General features: G+C 56.4%; 2 protein-coding genes across 2 annotated transcripts; both read right to left on the reverse strand.

Moving 5' to 3' along the window:
- Positions 1-4,514: 4,514 nt before the first annotated feature.
- OXER1 (oxoeicosanoid receptor 1) lies at positions 4,515-7,608 on the reverse strand. The gene is given in 6 exon segments (XM_060116943.1): positions 4,515-4,926; positions 4,928-5,070; positions 5,072-5,334; positions 5,337-5,580; positions 5,583-5,629; positions 7,350-7,608. Coding segments are annotated over 6 exon segments (1,368 nt in total).
- A 927-nt stretch (positions 7,609-8,535) lies between these two features.
- On the reverse strand, positions 8,536-20,925 carry HAAO (3-hydroxyanthranilate 3,4-dioxygenase). The gene is made up of 10 exons (XM_060117819.1): positions 20,846-20,925; positions 19,825-19,903; positions 14,695-14,778; positions 14,292-14,398; positions 11,633-11,722; positions 11,260-11,303; positions 10,814-10,959; positions 8,987-9,055; positions 8,713-8,795; positions 8,536-8,614 (listed from the first exon to the last, which is right to left on the reverse strand). The coding sequence occupies exons 1-10, from the start codon at positions 20,923-20,925 to the stop codon at positions 8,536-8,538; spliced, it is 861 nt and encodes a 286-aa protein (XP_059973802.1).
- Between the last annotated feature and the right edge of the window lie 339 nt (positions 20,926-21,264).

The following is a 21,264-nucleotide window of genomic DNA, read 5'->3' on the forward strand; positions in this document are numbered from 1 at the left end:
GGGTCTTTGTTGCTGCGTGTGGGTTTTCACTGGTTGCGTCCAGCGGGGGCTACTCTTTGTTGTGGTGCGCGGGCTTCTCATTGTGGTGGCTTCTCGTTGTGGAACACGGGTTCCAAGCACGCAGGCTTCAGTAGTTGCAACACGCGGGCTCTAGAGCGCAGGCTCAGTCGTTGTTGCACACGGGCTTAGTTGCTCCGTGGCATGTGGGATCTTCCCGGACCAGGGCTCGAACCCGTGTCCCCTGCATTGGCAGACGGATTCTTAACCACTTCGCCACCAGGGAAGTCCCCGAAAAGCTGTTTTTAATAGCACAGACCATGCGGTGTTAATCCAGGGTGTTGGTCCAGGATGCTTGACCAGACAGTGTCAGACACATACTTTGGTTCTCACATCAGCTTTCTTCAGCATGCAATTAGGACTTTTGAGAATGCTTTATTCTTGCATGGGGCACTTTGCAGTCTGTCTGGGTGTTTTATGTTCGGCTTTCACCCTCATAAAAGATGGCTCTTTTTAATTTTTTTTTTTTTACTTCTTTCATGCTCTTTTTTATTGTTGCATTCCTGGTTTTCTTCCTACTTAAAGGTTTCTTCTGCGCACTTCACTGGGTCTTCTTTTGTGTGTCCCTCACTTGGGATTTTTTAAAGGATGGTTCTTGGTCCTCTTCATTCTCCTGCAGGTGACCCCATCCATCCCCGTAAGGTCAGCTCTCATCAGTAAGAGGGAGATTCTGAAATCCAGTCTCCAGCCCTAAGTGTGATGCTGCACGTGTTTACCTGCAGGTCCTCCAAGCCCCTCCAACTTGTCTTAACTCTGTATCTTTTCCTATGAACCTGCTCTACCACCTGTTTCTTTAATGCGTCAGTGTCCACCCATCATCCACAAAGTTGCCTCTCTCCTTGACGTGGGCTGTGCCTCTCTGTCTGTACCTTTGCAGACTGCCGCTGCCCCTGCTTGGAATACAGACCGTTTCCTACTCAGGTCCTACTCAGGTCATCTCCCACACCCCTCACCAGCCTGTCCACACTGTTAGCAGAGTATCTGATCAAAATGCAAGACAGATCATCCTCGGCTTCTTAAAAACCTCACACACACTCCCTTTCCTGCCTTACTGGGTTGTCTGCAGGACCCTCCCAGGCTCCTGAGATTGCAGGGCTCAGCCTGTCTTTCCCGCCTGTCTCCTAACTTTGTCCCTAGGCCGCCTCCTCCCTTGCCCCAGTGATCTCCTCACCCTTCCCTGCGCACCGAGTCTTCTCACGGCTCTGTGCCCTTGTTCATGCCCTTCCCTATGCCAGGGACGCCGTTCCCTTTGCTACATCCCTCATCCTCCAAGACTCAGCTCACATGCATCGCCCCCTGTCACCCCCCACTCCACCCCCTGTGCTCTTGTGCTGTCATCGGTGTGTTGCCACCTCGCAATCCCACTGGCTTGGGTTGCATTTGATCCGTTGGCAGGTCTGTCTCTCCCAGGCTTGGCCTGACGGGGCTCAAGGTCAGAGACCTCTCGTCCGACTTTGTGGCTTAGGGTCTGGGCCGTGGTGTGTGCCCAGCAAATGCTGGATGATTGGTGGCTTCAGGCCTGTCATCCCAGCCATGCCTGCCTACCCCCTGCACACGAGTCCCCGGGGTCAAGTCGTGGAAGCCGTTTTTTCACCCCTCAAGGGGACAGCGGGTCCCATTAGGAAGGGGAGAGAGGTGCTGCCCAACCTGTTCACCGAATAGTGCAGCCCGTCCCAGGGACCAAGATGCTATTTAGAAGCCAAATGCAGGAAGTAGGGTCTCTGCTCAGCCTTGTACCACCTCCCACGCACCTTGTACCACCACAGCCAGTACCCGCCCACCAGTAGAAAACGCTGCACTGCAACACAGTTTGCCCTCTCCCCTCCCCTCCCCCCATCCTCTCTCACCCCTTGTCCCCTCCCCACTCCCCGTAGTAACTACCTTCCTCACTCAGTGCTCTGGCGTATCAGTTATTTCCATCTCTAACCCCTGGAGTTGAGCAAGGGCCAGGGTTACTGTTCCCATTTCACACATGGAGAACAAGTCCTGGGAGGGGCACAGTGGGTTGGGACCAAGGTTAGGACCAGGGGGTCCTTCCATGCAAGGAGAGTGTGGAGGCAGCCTGAAGCCCTGCTTCTCTCCCACGATGGGGCACCCAGACCCCCTTTAGGGAGTGCCTTGTCAGTGGGGAGAGCAGTCCTCAACTTCAAGCTGAGGGGCAAGAAGGATCCCGGGGAAGGTTAGGAGTGTGGGCCCAAACCCTGTGACCAGCCTCTACCTGGGGCTTCTCGAGGGGGAGACACAGCAGTGCACATAGGCCACGGGGACCACCTGGTCCTTTCCCTCACATCAGGTCAGGAGAGTGAGCCCGGCTCCTGAGAGGGTGGGGAAGGGGGGCGGTGTTGAGGGGAAGGGCCCAGGGAAGGGAGGACCAAGGAAATGGCACATGGAGCCCCATTTGCCCCTAGAGCTGCTCTGAAGCCAGGCAGGTACAAACGTGGGGAGAGATGGTATCAGAGGGAAGGTGCCTGGTGTTCATTCGCCACACACGTTAGTGCCCCTTGAGGGGGGTGCTCCACGAGAAAGGGCTCAAACCCCCGCCTCCAGGAGCGCTTGGACCTCTCGTAAGAATGTCTGACTTAGAAACGACAAATCTCAGTTCGGGCTGGCGCAGGCTTGGCCGGCTCCTCTCTGTGGCAGCAGGGGGCGGCGAGGCGGGGAGTTCCTAGGAGTGGCTCTACCAGCGAGAAGGCAGCAGCAGAGTGGAGGACTGGAGCGGGGGGCCGTGTGGGGCAGAGACACCCGGGGAGCCCCCTTGGAGGGGCCTGGGCGGCACACCCATTTCCATCACTTGGTTTGGGTTCTCAGTATTTCTGTGGGTTTCTGACAGCGGCTGGTGAGTTTTCAGAAAAGGGAAGGTGGCTGGAGACACACCAGGTTTTAATACTCATCCAACATGTCCCCCGGGCCACCTCCGTTTGCCTGACACGTTCTGTCTCCCACCTCAGCATCCACATGGCATCCACCTGCCTCCCTCCTGGGACGTGGGTGACCCTCCTGAGCCTTGGCCACCACTCCTGAGGACTTTTAATAGAGGGAGGGCATCCCTGTCCACAATATCAGAGGGTTGGACTAAGAGGATTCAAACAGTTGGGGAGAGGGGCTTTGGCCCCCATCGTCAGACCCTGTATCTGAGGCCTAGAGGCCGGTGGCTGGGTGATGAGTAGGGCACCAGTCCCAGGCCCTTCTGTCCCCCGCAGCAGGGAGGACGTATGTCTACTGGGGGCAGATGTTCATTCTCCTGAGATGGCTCGGGCTGGGGACACATGGCGTTCAGGAGGTGCATATTTGGGGCTTTAGTGGCTTCTGTGTAGCCCTTCGGAAGCCTTGAAGGCCACGCACCCCCAATGACTTCGGCTGTGGACAACAGGGCCAACCACTCTCCCCGCCAAAGAAACCCCTGATCCATGCCCAGTGCACGCCTTGTGCCTGGGGGCTCCAGGTCAACAGATGTTTTAGTCCAGGTAGTCTCAGACACTGACACAGTCGTATTGAACAGAACAGAATGGGGAGAGATGGGCAAGATGGCTTTGGGCCTGGGGGAGGGCAGTGAGCTTGCTCTGGTGACCTGGAGACCCCTGCCCCCATCCAGCATCCTGTCCTGGTGGGGTAGCAGCCACCACAGTTTCCACGGCCATAGAAGGGTACTTGGGGCTGAGGAAAGCCAGGGGAGGGGGTCCAAGCTGAGCCAGGAGCCTGAACTGGATGGAGGTGGTAACTTCCCAGGCTGAAGATCCTCACGTGGTCCCGCAGGAGAGCAAGTCAGGGGCCTCCCAGGGATCCAGGTGGGCAGCCCATCCCATGAGCCTGAGGACCTCTCCCAGGGAAGCGTTCTGACTTTAAGGGCACACCAGGGCTCCAGGATCAATGTGGAAGGACAGCTTCCCCACTCTGTCCCCAGAGTGTCCCTTCATCTTGGGGAACTCACTTTGAACCCTCCTGATGCCAGAGCCAGATGGACCCAAAGATAACTTATTGGTTTTCCTTAGAAGAGCTGAGGCAGCCTTGCATTTTCAAAAGGAAGTTTATTAGTATTGAAAAAGACAAACTGGAGATCACAGAAAATGCAGCTGTCTAATTTCTAAAGCAAGACTTCTGCTCTCAGTCCTCCAGCTCTGGCCCGGGACAGGGCAGCTGTGTGGCCCTCTGCCTGAGCTGGAGTCCCGGAGCCCCTGCCTGTCTCCACCTGCCATCATGCTCTGTGCTTTGGGGACATCATCTGGGGCACACGACTCCAAGCCAACACACTTTTCTCTCCCTGCCACCCACCTGGCTCCTGCAGATGTCCCTTGTCCAGTTGGTTGAGGGACCCTGTGCTGGCAACAGTCCAGGGACTGACCCTGTCCCTCCAGCCCAGAGCCTGGCAGTCCTCCCTCCTGTGGTACCGCAGCAGGGCCCCCGTCCTGGGAGGGCCTTCCTGGTCGGCCCTCCTCTGAGATCTCCTGCGACACCTCTGCCTACAGCCTCTCTGCGGCCACCACATTCCCAGAGGGCACCCGGCACCAGGCAGAGGGCTGGTAGGTGCTCTCGTCGCTGGCGGCCTGCCAGCCCTGGGTGAGGCCCAGCAGGGCCCAGCCCTGGCAGAGGAAGTTGGGGTTGGAAAAGCAGTAGAGCATGGGGTCCAGGGCACTGTTGAGGTAGGTGAAGGCCAGGGAGCCATGGAAGAGCTGCGAGCAGATGTACAGGGCGCGGCAGGCATGCAGGCGGAAGGCCACGATGGAAGCTTTGCTGAAGATGATACTGCACAAGAAGCAGACCGCGTAGATGGCCACGACCGCGGCCAGCATGCACACGGCCCCCCGCGGGCCCGCCTGCACGTCCAGGCCTCGGCGCAGGATGGTGAGCATGATGTTCACGATGGCAAAGAGGAAGCGGCAGGAAGAATTCCAGCAGGAACAGGGCCTGGTGCCAGTGGAATGAGGCCGAGGGGCTCGCGCCCAGCTGGTAACTGAGGCAGGAGTGGCTGGAATCGGTGGTCAGGAACAGGTGCCCGTTGAGGATCAGGATGCCCCCCCCAGAGTCCCCCGGCCCCCCGGGCGGCTGCCCACACGGAGGCCCTGCTCAGCACATGCTGAGGCCGCACCACCTTCAGGGAGCGGTCGAGTGAGATGGCCGCGAGGGAGACCGTGCTCGCTGGGCGGTTGGTGGCGATCATGAAGAGCTTGACTTTGCAGGCAGTGGCCCCGAAGCGCCAGGTCTCGTGGAGGAAGTAGTAGTCCACGCGAAGAGGCCGGTTGATGATCAGGAGAAAGTCGGCCACCACCGGGCTGACCAGCTGGACGTCCAGGGCCGCGCGTGGAAGCAGCAGATGAAGAAAGCCAGGCTGTTCCCCACCAGGCCCAGGACAAATTCCACACTCAGGTATGGCGCCAGGAGGGCAGACACCATCGGGGAGGAGGCCGGGTGGCAGGGAGCCGAGGCCTCTCCAGGTGACCCCAAGGCAGTGGTGAAGGCAGAGGGCGAGGAGGAGGAGGGAGAGGGAGGGAGGAAGGGAGGGCGTGAGGAGGGAGAGAGGGAAGGGGAGAGGGAGAGCTCAGGTTATGAAATTCCAGGGGCTGCTTGCACCGTGGATCTGAGAGACGTTTCTACGGTCGTCCTACCCCTGCACGAGAGTGTTCAAGGATTAGTGCTTCCCATCAGCTGGCCACCACGATGACTCAGTATCCTGGGGTTTTCATCAGCATCCTCGCAGCCAGAGAAACCCTGTGTTCCTATTTGCAGGCAAAAGGGAACCCTGCAGCCTGCCCTCCCTCCCTCCCCGCCTCTCCCGGGTACGAGTGGCCTGCCTGTGAGGTCTCTAAGCTCGGCCTCAGTTGGAATCTGCATTGCCCCTGGCAGAGGAGGATGCAGGGCTCATCAGGGTGAGTGGAGGCCCAGAGAAACCCTGAAGTGGGAGGAAGTCCCGGCTGGGGTGAGGTTGGGGAGAGTGTTTACAGCCCTGAGTGGTCAGACATTGGCTTGCCTGAAGGCAGGAGCTTGTCCTGGGAACTCAGAGCCCTCCAGTTCATGCAGACCACCCTGGACCCCTCCCCACCCCATCATAGATACAGACTGGGTGGCTGCCTCCCTGCCCCCACCAGCTCTGGCAGCAGGGACTGTGGAGCCAACAAGACATCGTCCTGGGAGAGGGAGGCGGGAGTCCAGTCAACACCTTGACCTTCGTGCTCACAGCCTGGTGAGAACAGCCTGCTGTAATCCGCCAGCCTGCTGTCGTTATTCCCAGATTCCTGACGCTTCCAAAGTCTGTGATGGTCCCAAGTCCACATCCGTGATGAAGTACATCCCACAGGCAGAGGGCTCCCCTGCCAAGTTTCTACTGCCATGGCCTGGGGACATGGGGGCTTCTCCCACAAGCAGAACAATCTTGAGAGTCCTTGAGTTTCCCTGCCACTGTCCACCCCACTTAGCCGGCCATCACCCAGTACTCACTGCCGAGAGGGGAGTGGGAGGCTGTGGCTGGCTTCAGATAAGGTACCAGTCCTGCTCCCCTCTGCGTGGTATTCTCATGGGCCCATGGCGCCAGGCCTGCGGGCAGAGATGAGGGCCCGGGGCTCCTGGTAACCTGGGACAGCACCAAGAGAGGCTGTGCTTCCAGGCTCTAGGATCTGACACACCCCGCCCCCTTGCCCCCATGCCAAATGGCTGTGGCCAGCAGGGCGCTGCGTGCTGCCAACTCTGAGTCTCTGGGTTTCAGACGCAGTGGCCATTGGCCCCTCTCCCACAGATCCTCCAGGCCTTTCCGCTGCCCTGGGCTCCCACTGGCCAAGGCTGAGGGCAGACAGGCCATAACCACAGGGTGCAGGGTGGTGGGACCACCAGACTGAGCTTTGAGCACAGACAAGCCTGGGTTGGAAACAGAGCTGCCTACTTTCCAAATCTCTCTTGAGCCTCATCTGTAAAATGGGGTGCTACCACCTTCTTGGAGAGTTGTAAGGATCAAGTGAGGTCATGTATGTGAAAACGTCTAGCAAATTCCCTGGCACAGAGTCGGTGTTCAGAAAAACAGGAGATCTAATTTTCGTGATTTTCTGTCTTGGATTAGGCCCACCCTTGGCACTAGGGGGCCCTTCTCGTGGCCACGTGCACCCTGCCCAGGGGGCCTCCCTGGGACATTCATGTGTTCTGTTCTCAGCTCCTGTACAGAGAAACACATCACTGCAGCCCGAGCACACGCCCAGCCTCTGCCCTCACTGCCCAGAAGTGGTGGAAGGTTAGGGGGCGGCTGGTGGTGTTTCTTCATTGCTTGTAGGAGAGGAAATCCTCTAGAGAGGTAGGTGGGTGAAGGTCCCGACATCCCTCAGGGCCGGAAGTCCTTTCAGCAAAGTCGGGGTCTCCTTTGCCGTTGTCAGTGGAGGGGATCGAAGCAATGATCCGGCAGGCTGGGGCGGGGGAGGCAGGGTTCAGACCCAGGTTTTCTGGAGGAAGCGCTGACTCTACCCAGGGACCTGTTTCGTCCAGATCCACCTTCAGTTCCCCCCACGTGCGACCCCTCACCAACTTCTCATTGAAGCCCCATGAAACCGAGCCCGGATCTCCCTCTGCAGGTTGCATGATTCGTCTCTACCCACTGCTGCGTCCGGGGCTCCCGGCACTCCTGGACCCCACGGGGGCCTGTACATAGCAGGGGGGAGAAGGGGGAGGAGGCCAGACAGCCCTCCCCCCTGCTGCCAAGCTCCTGAACAGCTTTACGCCCCTCTGAAGGCTCATCACAATCTTTGTGTATTCACTGTGGTTAACTCCAGCTGCAGGGATTTTGTGTTTTTAGTATTTCTACGTTTTCTACAATGAGCACAAGTCACTTCAGTTACTGGGGAGAGAAACCTCAACAGATGCTATATTTTAAAGTCATATGTAAAAAGAGTAAGTGAGAAAGAGAAAGAGGCCGAGGGACAACATCAGCTGTGCCCCAGGACAGGCATAGGAGCTCGCATGGAGGGGCCACACACACAGCATGAGGGCTTCTCTACAAGCAGGGGGACCCGATCACAGACCCTCCACAAGGCCCATGGTCACCCAGTGCTCCAGATCTCCCTCCCCGCTGCACACACACACACAATCATGGGAGCACCAGGTGTCTGCCAAAGATCACAGGCTGCGTGTGTGCAGACCTGTAGGTGCCCGTCTGTCAGGAAGCCTTTACTGAGGACCTTCTTGGCAGCAGGCAAGTGCTGCGCTGAGCCTGTGGACAGAGGGTTGGAGAGGACCCTGGCCTCAGGGAGCAGTCCACCCGGCAGAGCCCTGTAGGGCAGTGGGCTGGAGGCTGTTAGGGGTGAAGGGGAGCTACGGCCTCCGGGAACCTGGCATCCTGGAGAGGACAGGAGGAGGATGGATGACAGTGACGTCCAGGACCCGGCCCGGGAGACGCTGAGTCACTCGGCAGCAGTGCACGTAAAAGCGGTGGGGCTGGGAGAGTTACTTGGCAGGGGTGGCGCTCGGGGGCACCCTGTGGCTGCTCTGGGCCCGCAGCATGAGGATCAGTCACCCCAGGGGCTTCTTGCGGGCAGGGTCCTGAGTCACAGACAGGGCCGTGGAGCCTTGCCCTCGTTCCCAGCTATACCTGTGGCGATGCAGGTGGGCGGGGCTCAGACAAGGCTGGGATCCCAGGGAAAGGTGGGCAGTCCCACAGTTGGGGGTAAATCCTCCCCGGGCACTCACGCGGTCCCAGCTGGCACCAGGAGGCTGTCATCGGGGGTCAGGCTCAGGCACTGTCCTTCCATTGTCACCACTGAGGAGCCCTCCTAGGAGAGAGGAGTAGGAGAAGCAAATGGAGGCTGTCAGGCTGCGGCGCCTGTCCGAGCGTCCCTGAGTCAGCCTTGGCAAGGAAGCCCGGGAGCCGGTCCGGGCTGTGGGCACCCCAGGAGCAGCCTGGTCCTCACGGGCAGGCAGGAGGCTGTGCCCCCACCCCCGCCCTGCCCCCGGGCCCACTTGCCAACTGCCACAGCCACACGTCCACGTCCTGTCTCGGGCCTTCGCTGCTGCCTTGTCCATGGACCATCACCTGAGGGCAAGTGACACAGAGCTTTCGGGCGCATCCTGCCCCACGTGGGAGATGGCCTTGGGCCTTGCCCCGAGACACCAGGCCTGCGTGGGGCAGGGATGGGGCCCGCAGCACAGCCTCATTTCCAGGTGCGGAGCAGAGAGCTGGCCTTGCAGAGGAAGGCTGCCCAGGCCACAGGGCCCCCTGGCCACCTGCTGTTGGGGACCACACGTGCCTGACCTCCACACCCACCTACATATCTGGCCCCTCGGATGCACGACACAACTACTGCTGACGCATGTGGAGGCACGCCTACCAGAGGCACACTAGGCACGTGTGTGTACATGGCACAGCGCAGACGCACACAGCACACACACATGAACTCCCCAGAGGATGCCTACCTCCCTTCCTCGTGAGAGGTTAGGAGTCTGGCCTAAGGAGGAGGAGGGGGATGGGAGGGGATGAATGAGAGCGAGAGGGAGGCTGAGCAGCTCTGACCTGCATCAGCCGGGAAGCCCACAGCTGCTGTGCAGGCCACGCTCCCACCGGCCCAGAGTGGGACTCAGTAGATATTGGCTGGAGTGAACTGAAGCAGGGAGAAGGAGGGGTGTGAAATAATGGGGTGGGAGGGGCGTGATGGGGCGTGCCGGCTCTCACAGCCCTGTGTAAGCTCAGGGCTCGGCTGGCTGGGCCTTTTAGGGCAGGTCTGCATCCAGTGATCACCCCTCCACGGGGGTATCTAAGTCAAACTTCAAGGGATATACCAGTGGCAAACGGTAAAGCACAAGTGAACGTGAGCCTCCTGGCAGGTCTCCTCGTCGCCACACTTGCCCTCCTGATCCAGTCCTCACTCAGGCTACAGTGATCTTTCTGAAACACCACTGTAGCCTGGTCAGCCCCCTCCTCCCCACTTCAGCACTTGGGTGAAGCTCTCTTGTTTCCAGGATTCGTCCTTGCACCTTCATCTACCAATGGTATCTCCTGCCCCCACTCCCCCGTCCTGGTTCCCCAACCTCAGCTGTTTGCAATGTCAGCCTGTCTCAAGCCTCCATGCCTTTGCTCAGGCTTCTCCTTCACCTGGAATGGGCTCTCCATCTCCCTTTCTTCCTTTTGCAAACTCCTACAATAGCTTTAAAACTCAGCTTATATATCACCTCCTCCAGGAAGTCGTCCCTGACTTCCCTCACAGCCTGGTTCTTCCTTTATCCTCCTATGGCTTCCTGTACCTTCTCTACCAAAGAATGTATCACATGATCGTGGCAACTGTTGATTAACTTCTCCATTTACTAGACCATACACTCTCTGAGACAGTGACTCTATCTTATTTTCCTACTAAAGCCTGAAACATAATAGGCACTCAATAAATGTTGAATGGAAGGAGGCGAGCCTTGTTTGGGTCTCTCTCTGTGCAACTCTCCACCCAACCCTCACCCTCAAATATCTCTTTCCCTTCTGGCTGCCAAGGCTATGATTGGCCAAAGGCCCAGGAAATCCTGGCAGGGAGATGACCCCAGACCCCCAGGAATCTCTCAGTGGATGCAGCAACCCCCTACTCTGAAGGCGAAGAAAGATTGCTGGGGACCACATAGCCTCCGTGGGCTTCCACTCACAGCAAAGCCATCATTCTCAGAGTCAGGGAGGAAACAAGAAGACCTATGCTTGTGTCCACAACCTCCAAGACTGGCATGTGAGTGTGTGTGTGTGTGTGTCCATGTGTAATTAGTTCCCATCTCCCAGGGCTGCTGGGCAGATGCCCTGGGTGGCCCAGGGCTGTGTTACCTGGGTCTCATAGGTGTCCCCAAACAGGCTGAGGGGTATGCCAGCATGCAGCTCCTTGCGGTGGCCATCCAGCCAGGCCTCCAGCGACATGGGCTCCATGACGGACCGTGTGCTCAGGGGGAATGGCGGTTCCTTGAGCAGCTGGTCTGCACCCACAGCACAGCTGTGGTCAGCATCCTCTGGCCCCACCGGCCCCGCCCCAGAGGGCCCAGTTCCCAGGGGTCCCAGCTCCCAATCGCTGGAATGGGCTCTGGCTCCAGCTCAAGGACCAAGCAGCCATGGGGGGTACTGTTTGGTGCCATCTTCTTGTGCCTTGAGTACAGGGCAGAGTACTCAGAAGGAGACTCCCTGGTACCCAGAGCCGAGACCCACCCTTCTCCGGAAAAGGAGGGAGGGAGGGAGGGAGGGAGGGGTAAGGGGAGAAAGATGGTTCCTAGTCGCCCTACCAGGGTTGGGTTTTCCTGTTCTGTGCTGCTCAGAGCTAAGAAACCTGCAGGCAAAAAGGGGGAAGAGTAGTGGCTAGTGAGACACACGTGCGCGCGTGCACACACACACACACTTATACACTCCGGGGTGCAGGAGCCCACACACACTCATGGTGCCCTCACACAATTTGTTGTATATCCGCCATCCTTTTCCTCCGCTCCCCAGGGGGCTTTCCACCCTGGGGAGGGGCAGACTTTCTCCCTAAATCCTGGACTTGATGGCTCCAGGCCGGCAGGTACTGCCGAGGAGCACTGCTGGGCTGGGTCTGATCTCCCCAGCCAGAGCATGGGGCCTCAGGAGAGCGAGGGGCAGGGGCTGGGCTGGGGGGCTCACTCCTGGATGATGGGGGCCAACTGTGTGCCGAGATCCTCGCAGTAGAACCACTTCTCAAACAGGACGTCCGTGGTGTCGCCTATGTAGTACCTGCCAGAACAAAAAGCGGGCACCCAGCTCCCCACCTGGACGTCCTCAGGGCAGCCTCCCTCAGGCCCGGCTCTGCTTGTGATTGGCTGGGCCCAGGCTGGCCCTACAGAGCTGACGGCCTGCTTCATCCTGTTAGCACAACCTAGTGGCCAATGCACACTCACCCACACTCGGCTCTCCCAGGAGCCCCCGTGTGGCCCCAACGTGGGTGGGCTATTACCTACCCCGTTCCCATAGCTCTTCCTGGTTCCCCAAACTTGACCATCTACAAAGTACATAGAGCTCCGAGGTTCAGGGAGAAGCTGGGCAACTTGGCAGGGATTACACAGCCTGTAAGTGGCAGAAGCAGGGCAGACTGGAGACAGTCTTAGAAACACAGCATCAGTGACCAATGCTTTTCCAAAAGGGGAAGCTGAGGCTGAGCCTGATCCGGGCCCTAGTGTGCTGGCACTCCAGGTCAGAGCGCACGGAACCTTAGGGAACCAACGTGCTGAAGACGTCCCCCAGATGAGGGGGTCCTTCTTCTGGGGTCATGGATGGCTCTGAGAACTGGAGCAAAGCGCTGGGCCTCTCCTCTGGAGGAAGGTCCATACGCCTGTACACATAGCCTCTAGTAGACTCCCTGAAGCCCACCCAGGCCCCCAGCCCGGCCTGGCGTGCAGCTCCACTGGCCTGAGGAGCGCAGGGCAGAGCGGGGCTGGGCCTCAGGGCCCTGTGTATGCAGCACATCTACTGACTGAATGCCTAATCCCCAAGCTTAGCTCCCAGCGCCAGGCCAGCTCTGCTCTTCGGCTCTTCCTGAAAAAGAGAAGTGGTCCTGCATATGGGCGATGGTTTATAGACACACAGTGCATCCACCCTGCCTGACACCCTAAGTTCTATCCTGGGATGGAGCTGGCCACTGGAAAGCCTCATAACTGGACCTCGATGCCTTCCAGGAACTGCCTTCAGAGTGGCATTTTAATGTTGAGCCCCTGGATTTTATTAAAGGTCAAAAGCAGCCAGATGAAATCTGTTATTGAATTTGCTGTAAAAGTGTTACTGAAGGCGCCGTCCTCTCCATCACTGAAGACTCGCCATATGAAGCCCCATGTCAAAAATTTATTTTCGAATTTAAGGCCAGGCAGCTATTTCTACAACAGACTATTCTGCAGTAGATTAGTATGCAGTCATTAACATGGCGTCTTTTGCAAAGCATTTAATAGTATGAGAGATACTCATGAGTTTTTTTATGTAAAAAAAAAAGCAAAACTCAAACCCACGCTTGCAATAAGACTGCAATGTTGTAAGGTGTAGATATGCATAGAAAAAAGATGAGATGGACGTCTAAGTTTGTTAGCTTTGATTGGCGGGGTGACTTTTTCTGCTTGTTTTCTCTTTATTTTGTTTTATTGAGATATCATTCACATGCTATCAAATTTACCTTTTACCTGACAAGTCATTTTAATTTTGTTCATTTTGCTTTCTTGTACTTTTCCAGATTTCAAGATTGATCATGTATGACTTTGGTAATTAGAAAAAAAGGGAAGAATTTTGAAAATGTCCATTATAACACAAGATGTGGACATTTAAAAAATGTCCATTATAACAAAGTTTTCTGATTTCAGTAACTTGCTGGGAAATTTTAATTTTCTTAGTTAAAAAATATAAAAAATAGCTTAGCTTTTGGAAAAATCTGGGTCCTCCTGAACCACAGGCTGAGTCCTCCTTTCAGAGGATAATAATCGGGTGACTGAATGGAACAAGATGGGAACTCTGTTCTAGAAATCTGCTATAGAAACAGGGCACCCATCTCTGCACCCATATTCGTCCCCTCCTTGGTGTTTACTCACACTCCCATCTAGGCTGTCCCGGCCCTAACTTCATATTTCTCTATAATGCCAGCTCGGCCACTTTCTAGCAAACTCAGCTTCCCTGGGCCCAGTTTCTTCATCTGTAAAGTACATAACGGTACCCACTGGACAGGATCCTTGTGAGGGTTAAAGGAATAAAGACACATAAAACGGTGCCCGGCACGTAGTAAGTGTTATTCAAATGTCAGCGCTGGGTGTGGAATGAGCTGGGGTAGAGAAACAAGCAGAGGGGCGCACTGGCGGAGACTCAGCTCTGGAGTGGGAGGCTGGGAGAAGCAGCACTGTTCCGGGCTGCCCTGGGCCAGGTGGGTTTGACTTTGGCATCCATCCCCCTGCCCTTCCCCAGCAGACCTCAGTGCAGAAAGCACAGGTTCTGGGTCTTCCCTGGAGGTCCAGTGGTTAAGACTCCACGCTTCCACTGCAGGGGGCGTGGGTTCAATCCCTGGTCGGGGAACTAAGATCCCACATGTTCTGGGCCCTGCCAGAAGGTGTCAGGCTGATGGGCTCCCAGGTGGTCACAGAGAACACCCCGCCTCCCCGGCATCATCAGACCCACCCTACCACCTACCCCAATCCCTCCCCATCAGCCAGCAAATGCAGGATCTCCATTGCCACCAACCCTCTCAGTGGTGGCTGAGTGGCTTCCTTGGGTCTATCTAGGATCCTGCTGCTTCGCCCCCATCTCTGCGCCAGAGCCCCAGACCAGGCCCATTTACCTGAGCGCATCTAGCTCCGTTTTCAGCCGCCTCCGCTCAATCACCAGCCCCACTGTGTTGGCAAACCTCTGTGGAGAATGGGGGACCCCAGCGGGCAGGAGGAAGATCTGCAGGGGTGGGGACAAGGTGCCAGCCCCCCATTGGAGGCCTCAGTGCTGCAGCGTCCCAGGCCTCCCCAGCTGACCACAGTCCGGCCCAGCCCCCTCTCTGCCAAGCCTCCACCCGGGAACTAGAGGGGATGTCAGGCTGTGCTGAGATGGACAGCCTTGAGGAGGAAGTGCCTGAGGACAGGGCCGAGGCAGGTTGGGCAGGTAGGAGGGCAGGAAAAGGCTGGGAGCACAAGACCGCCATAAAAGCCAGGAGAGTGGACATGCTGGGGTCCTGTTCAGGGGCCCAGCCTCACCTCTCCCTGCCGGATGACCACATCCCGGTGCTTCCCTTGCTCCAGGACTTGGAGAAGCATGTCGCCTTCCAGCTGGTAAAACACCTGTGGCAAAGGACAGCAGACAGGCTTGGACCCTCCCCAGTCCCTCTTCCAGGTCTTTGGCCTGAGTTCTGACCAGGAAACCTGAGGAACTTCCTGGAGGCCTCAGAGTTCACGAGCACCTTGGTCACTCTCGCATTAGGCCCCAGCCTCCCCTGACACAGGCCACAGATAAAAGGGCTGGGGACACATGAGGATCATACCTTGACATTAAAGTGCTGACCAAAGTACCCAGGACGTAACAGTTGGTGTCTGGCTTGAGGGCAGGAGGCTGGCTGAGATGCTTAGTGGACAATTCAGGGACCCATCAGCCAGGTAAGGAGAACTACCCATTTACTGTATCCTAGGGGCTGGGCAAGCACTTTCCTATACAGACAGGCCTTGTTTTATTGTGCTGCGCTTTATTGCGCTTCCCAGATACTGTGTTTTTTTTTTTTTTTTTTTAATTGAAGGTTTGTGGCAACGCTGCATTGAGCAAATCTATTGGTGCCATTTTCCCAACAGTATTATTTCTAAATTAAGGTATGTATACTGTTTTTGTAGACATAATGCTATTGCACACTTAATAGACTACAGTATAGTGTAAACATAACTTATACATGCAGTGGGAAACCAAAAAATCCATGTGACTCACTTTATTGCAATATTTGCTCTCTTTCAGTAGTCTGGAACCGAACCTGCAATATCTCTTAGGTATGCCTGTACATTATCAGAAATCTTTGTGACAACCTCCAAAAACATTATTAGCCCCATTCTGCAGAAAAGACAAAAGGGAAACTGAGGCTCAGAGAGTGAAGCAACTTGCCTAAGGTCACACAGTTAGTCCTGGAGCAGCAGTTTGGACCTGAGTCTGAGTGTAGCTCTGGAGCCACTACTAGCTCCTCTGGCCACAGTGATGCCCTGGAATGGGGCTACGCTGGTACAAATCCCTCTGGAGGTCGACTGGACACATAAGTGGCCATGTAAATGGTGGACTTGATGCTGGAAGCTGGGATGAATTGGGGGCTCTGGGGATGCAAGCACTCGCCTCCTGCTGTCTCCCTGGGGTGGGGAGCGGGTGCCGCAGGGCTCCTACTGCATTTTCTTATTCCATCCTAAGTCCCTAATTAGTGTGCTTACTGAGATTGCCCATGGCACTGGGAGGAGGAGGAGAAGGAAGACACATTTTCTCTTTACCAGCCACACATTGCACGGGTGTTAAGAGCCCCAGCCAAATAGTTGAAGGGGTGTTATGAATAATAATTATTACGATCGTGTAAGGAGTTAGAGGAGATAGAGGTTCTTGTCCCAGAGTCTACTAAGAGAAATCAAGTGAGCTCAGGGAAACTAGAGAAATGTGGCTTTACAGTCTGACATGAGGACAAGCTGACACAACCCCTCTGAAGGGCAATGTGGCAAAGGGCAGGAAGAGCCTTCAGAGCTCACACCCCTGTAAGGGTTTCTTGGGATGCAGGACCTTCCACGCTGAAACCGTCAAAGTCCAGGGAAAACCAGGACAGTTGGCCACCTTACAGCTTGTCCTAGTCATTCCATCTCTAGGAAAGTGGCTGCAGTGAATCAGAAATGCACCTGGCTCGGAACTTCCCTGGTGGTCCAGTGGCTAAGACTTCGCCTTCCAACGCAGGGAGTGTGGGGGTTCGATCCCTGGTCGGGGAGCTAAGATCCCACGTGCTTGCGGCCAAATAAATCAAAACATAAAAACAGAAGCAATATTGTAACTAATTCAATAAAGACTTTAAAAAAAATGGTCCACATAAAAAAAAAAATCTTAAGAAATGCACCTGCCTCATGGCCAACGTACATGGCTGTTTTATCACAGCACATGGTAGTTAAAGGCATAGCATCCAGTGTCACCTGGCCCTCAGCTCGGCCAGGTCACCGTGTACTTTTGGCCAATTCAGTTAGCCTTTCTGTGCCTCATTTCCTCATTTATAAAATGACAGTGTCTACTCAGAATGTTGCTGTGAAGTGTGCCCAGGATGCTGTACACAAAGGTACCCAGCACATAGTTATTAATATTAGCTATTACTAGCTATTAATATTAGTGATGGAAGGAATAGCAAAAATAATGCTAATAATAGCAATAGGGGAAATGGCACTATTTTATGATAGAGACAAAATATAGAACATTATGCAGCCATTAAAAACGATGTCTCTTGGGCTTCCCTGGTGGTGCAGTGGTTGAGAGTCCACCTGCCGATGCAGGGGACACGGGTTCGCGCCCCGGTCTGGGAAGATCTCACATGCCGCGGAGCGGCTGGGCCCATGAGCCATGGCCGCTGAGCCTGCGCGTCCAGGGCCTGTGCTCCGCAGCGGGAGAGGCCACAACAGTGAGAGGCCCGCGTACCGCAAAAAATAACCAAAACAAAACAAAAACAAAAACAAAAAAAACAATGTCTCTGAATAACTGTTAATAAAATTATCATATTAAAGCAAGATTCAGAGCTACACCCAGCAGGTTTCTAATTATGTAGCCATACATGTATAATCCAGGCAGTGTTCATGGCATCCCTGAGTGGTGGGATTATGAATGAGGTAGACATTTACGTTTGTCTTTCCTATATTCTGCACGTTTTCTACAATAAACAATATTTACTTTTATTATTAAAAATAATTCATGCAAGTTATTTAAAACAAATAAGAAAAACTTATCAGGCTCTTCTAGGGCACAATTCTGCAAACTCCCCCCAAACCCTCCTCAGCTGGGAGGAAGCCCCTATATGTTTGTATATGTGGGAGGTATCCTTCCATGGTTATGGGGAGAGGAGGAAAGGCCTAGAGAATTCTAGGGAGGGGGCCATACCCCTTAGGCCCCACAAATATCAGGGAAAGCTGGAGTGGGCGGCAGGGCTGGAGTGATGGTCTGGGCCAAAGTCAAGCCCTTTCTGGGCAGGCTACAAGGTGTTAGTGGCCATTAAACAACTTAGAAAACTTAGAAAGTGGAATTTTAGAGGCCTGTCCTGTGATGAGGGACAGGCCTAGCCTGGACCAGAGGTGCAGGTCCTGAACATCAGAAAATCCCAAACAGCCATGGGCAATCCAAAGGGAATGATGCTCTGTTTGGAAGTAAATGATGTTTGGGGCCTGTGGCTAACTAGAAGATTAACTGTACCGGCTCAGGTGGCTGTTGAATCGAATCTGGCCCCTGCAGCCTGGAAAGGCCTTACAGGCAGGCGAGGGCAGAGAGGGGCTGAGAGTGCAGAGAACCCATGTGTATTAAGCACCTAAACTCTGTGCCAGGCTCTGTGCACATACCCTACCCACACTGCATCCTTCCACCAGCCAGGGGCTGGTGTCCCCTGTGAGCTGCGAGGAAACAGTCTCAGAGAGGTGATGTGATGGGCCCTGCCAAATCGCATGGTTGGTAAGAGGCAGACTCCAGGTCCAGCTGACTCCCAGCCCAGGCTCCCTCGCACCTGTGTGCCCCAAGGGAAGGAGTCAGGTAACTGGAGTGTGTGTGGTGGGTAGAGCCCAGGCACCTGAAAGCCTGTTGCAGAGGCCTGAGTTCAGCCAGGAGGAGAATTCGGCTCAGTGACTCCCTTCCCTTCCCTCACCAGGGAGGAGCCTGGCCCCTGGACTCTCCTCGGATTCGAGGACAGGCAGGGACAGAGAGGATGCTGACCCTCAGCCCTGTGGCTGCCAGGGCCTGTGGCTGGCACTCTCCCCCGCCGCAGGTAGGACCAAGCCATCATAGATCGATGGGAATTCCCAAATTCCTCCCAGCCACCTGAGGGTCCCTCCAGAGTGGGGGACACCTGCTCAAGCCAGCCCTCCTCACCCGCCAGCGACCCAGCTGAGTCAGGGTTTGGTTTGGGCCCCTAAGTGGATACCCATCCACTTGGGGAGACCTTGAGGTGGGGCTGGGGCAGAGGTGGAAGGGGGCAAGAAGGGGAGGAAGGAGGGGGGGAGACGGGAGAGGTGGGCACTGAGACCTGGGCTCACAGGGTGGAAGCCTCTGGAAGACAAGATGGGGGGCCCGAGGCTGACTGAGGCAGGCAGGAAAGACCCTGTGACCGGCCTCATCTCCCCCACCGGGGCCACTCCCAATCCAATCCCATCTTCTCTCTGTAGTTTTGATTTTCCTGCTGATTTTTTCCAGAGGAAAATGGCCTCCAGTGAGGTGTGTTGGGAGAAGTGGGTGGCGGGAGAGGGGCGGGGCCTAGGACGGGGAAGAGGCGAGGGGTTGGCTGGCCCGGGGTCCTTCCCTCTCTGCCCTCACCCACACCTTAGGTGCTCGGCAAATGCTTGCTAAGCGAGTGATTCTCCTGTGTTCCCTCCAGTCCCTGGCTGCAGCTGAGACACCAGTTGTGGGGGGGTGGAGGCTGGTGACCAAGCTGAACCCCGGACCTTGAACCCCGGCATCAGGCCCCCTATACTGAACCTTTGCCACCAGAGATTCTGATAGCTGGGAACCCATCTGTGTCTCTCAAGGGGGCCCATCTTTTTTCTTTGAGTTTACTTTTGTTTGTTTACTTTGGGGTAGATAGTACAGAAATACAGTTCAAAATTCAAGGTACAAAAGGGTATTCAGTACAAATTCCCCCTCCCACCTGCCCACCCCTCCATCAAATCTTTCCTCGCAACCGATGTGTCTCGTGCCCTCTAGATAAGGAGGGGGCCTCCCAGCCCCAGCCCTTCCTGGAGAACTTGGCTCCTGGGACCAGAGTGGAGCGCCCAGGTCCCTCTCAGCATTTGGGTCTCACTTTGGAGGCCAATCTTGCATTATTCAGGTTTGGGGGCGAGGGGGCCAGGGCATCCCCCCCAGAGCATGGACGGCCCCTGTGTCTGGGGCTGATGCCCAACAGCTGGAGCCTCTCACACCCGCAGAGGCTGGTCTCTTTCCCGGGAGCTCTCAAGGGTGTCACTGGATGCCCACAACTTCCAGGCAGCAGTTTTACCCTGTGGCCTCAGTTGTGCCCCCTTCACCCATCAGTCATCTGACCAGCCGCCTCTCTCATCCACAGGCTCTGACCCTGGCAGGGGAAGTGGCCCCTCCCCCCAGGGCTGGGTCGGTTCTGGGGCGGGGGAGGGTCACAGTCCGCAGCCTACCTCCTCACCCTCCTCGATGTGGTAGTCCTTCCTGGTGTTGGGACCCCCGACGAACATGATTTTGAGCTGCTTCTGGTGCCTGCAGTGGATGAGAGGGGAGAGGTCCTGAACCAGCTCGTGGTTGTACAACCAGAAACTAACACAACATTGTAAAGCGATTATGCTCCAATAAAGATATGAAAAAAAAATCCCACCTCATGGGGCTACTGGAGAATTAAATGAGATGATGTGAAAACACTTGGCAGTCTCGGGCTTGTCAAGGTGTTAGTGATTGGAGCTGTGTGGTTTGAGGAGCCGCCCTGCTGGAGATGTTCAGCGGACCCAGCAAACTCAGGACTGGGAGCCCGGAGCTGGGGAGCACACGAGGCAGGGCCACCCAGGCGAATGAGGGGGAAGGAGGTGAAGGGTCCACAGGGGAGGGCCTCAGAGGTGTGCCGGAGGAAGACCGTGCTGGGACACGGTCAGCCCTGTTGGGCGCTGGGGCAGAGGTGGCCAGGGAGGGCCTGGGGGGTCTGTGTGCGCCCAGCTGCAAAGGGGGGCCTGGGAAGAGCACCAAATGGAGATCCTCCCACAGGAGCTGACCCTCTGACTTCACCCTCTGCCTGCAGCTTCCTGAACGGAGTGTGCGTGTACGATGGGGCTGTCCCCAGGCCTCCGTTCTACAATTGACTCTGGGTTATCCTCCCCACCCCCCAATTGCTGAGAGTCAGTGGGGGATGGAGCGCTGTTTCTCAGCCCTGGGGGACAGGGCTGCCGTCTGGCATCAGCAGCTCTTTAGTCTCTGTCACCCAGCCATCCTCAGAGGTCAAGGCAGCACGCAGTCACCAGAAAGAGGAACAGACGAAGGTGGCGAAGCCCGGAACAGCCCGTCCTCACCCTTCCCGGAACACCACGAGAATGGCATCCCCCTTTCTGCAAGCTTCTGGGTTGACGAACTCCGAACTGGAGGTTGAGGGGTGCAGATGGAGAAGAAGGGGGTGAGGACAGAGGGCAGGAGGGTGGGGCCGTGCGTGGGACTCACAGGAGCTGGTTGCAGACCGGGGGCAGGAAGGAGGCGCGGTTCTCCTGCACCCAAGCCTTCACTCTCACGGGTCTCTCCATGGCCCCCCAGGAGCCGCGCTCCAGAGCCGTGTCTTCCGCGCCGTCGGAGGGGCGCGCCTCTGCCCGACCGCCTATTGGCCGCCTGGTTTATCAGCATCCCGAGGGTCAAAGGGCGGGGCAACCACCTGTGACGCGCTGTGGCCCCTCTCGGACTTTGGTCTGGAGCCCCCGCGCGCTCCGCGCCGCCTGGCCCAGCCTCGCAGCACAGCCGGGGCGCCCCGCCCACCCGCGCCGGAGTGGGGCGCCCGATCCAGGCGTAAGTCACAGGATCGAGAACCTCCCTGGTCCCTTGTCCCCAGATTTTCCGCCTGGGCCCCAGAGAAACCCCAAAGAAATCCT

This window comes from Mesoplodon densirostris, chromosome 14 (assembly GCF_025265405.1).
Source record: "Mesoplodon densirostris isolate mMesDen1 chromosome 14, mMesDen1 primary haplotype, whole genome shotgun sequence".
NCBI lineage: Eukaryota > Metazoa > Chordata > Mammalia > Artiodactyla > Ziphiidae > Mesoplodon > Mesoplodon densirostris.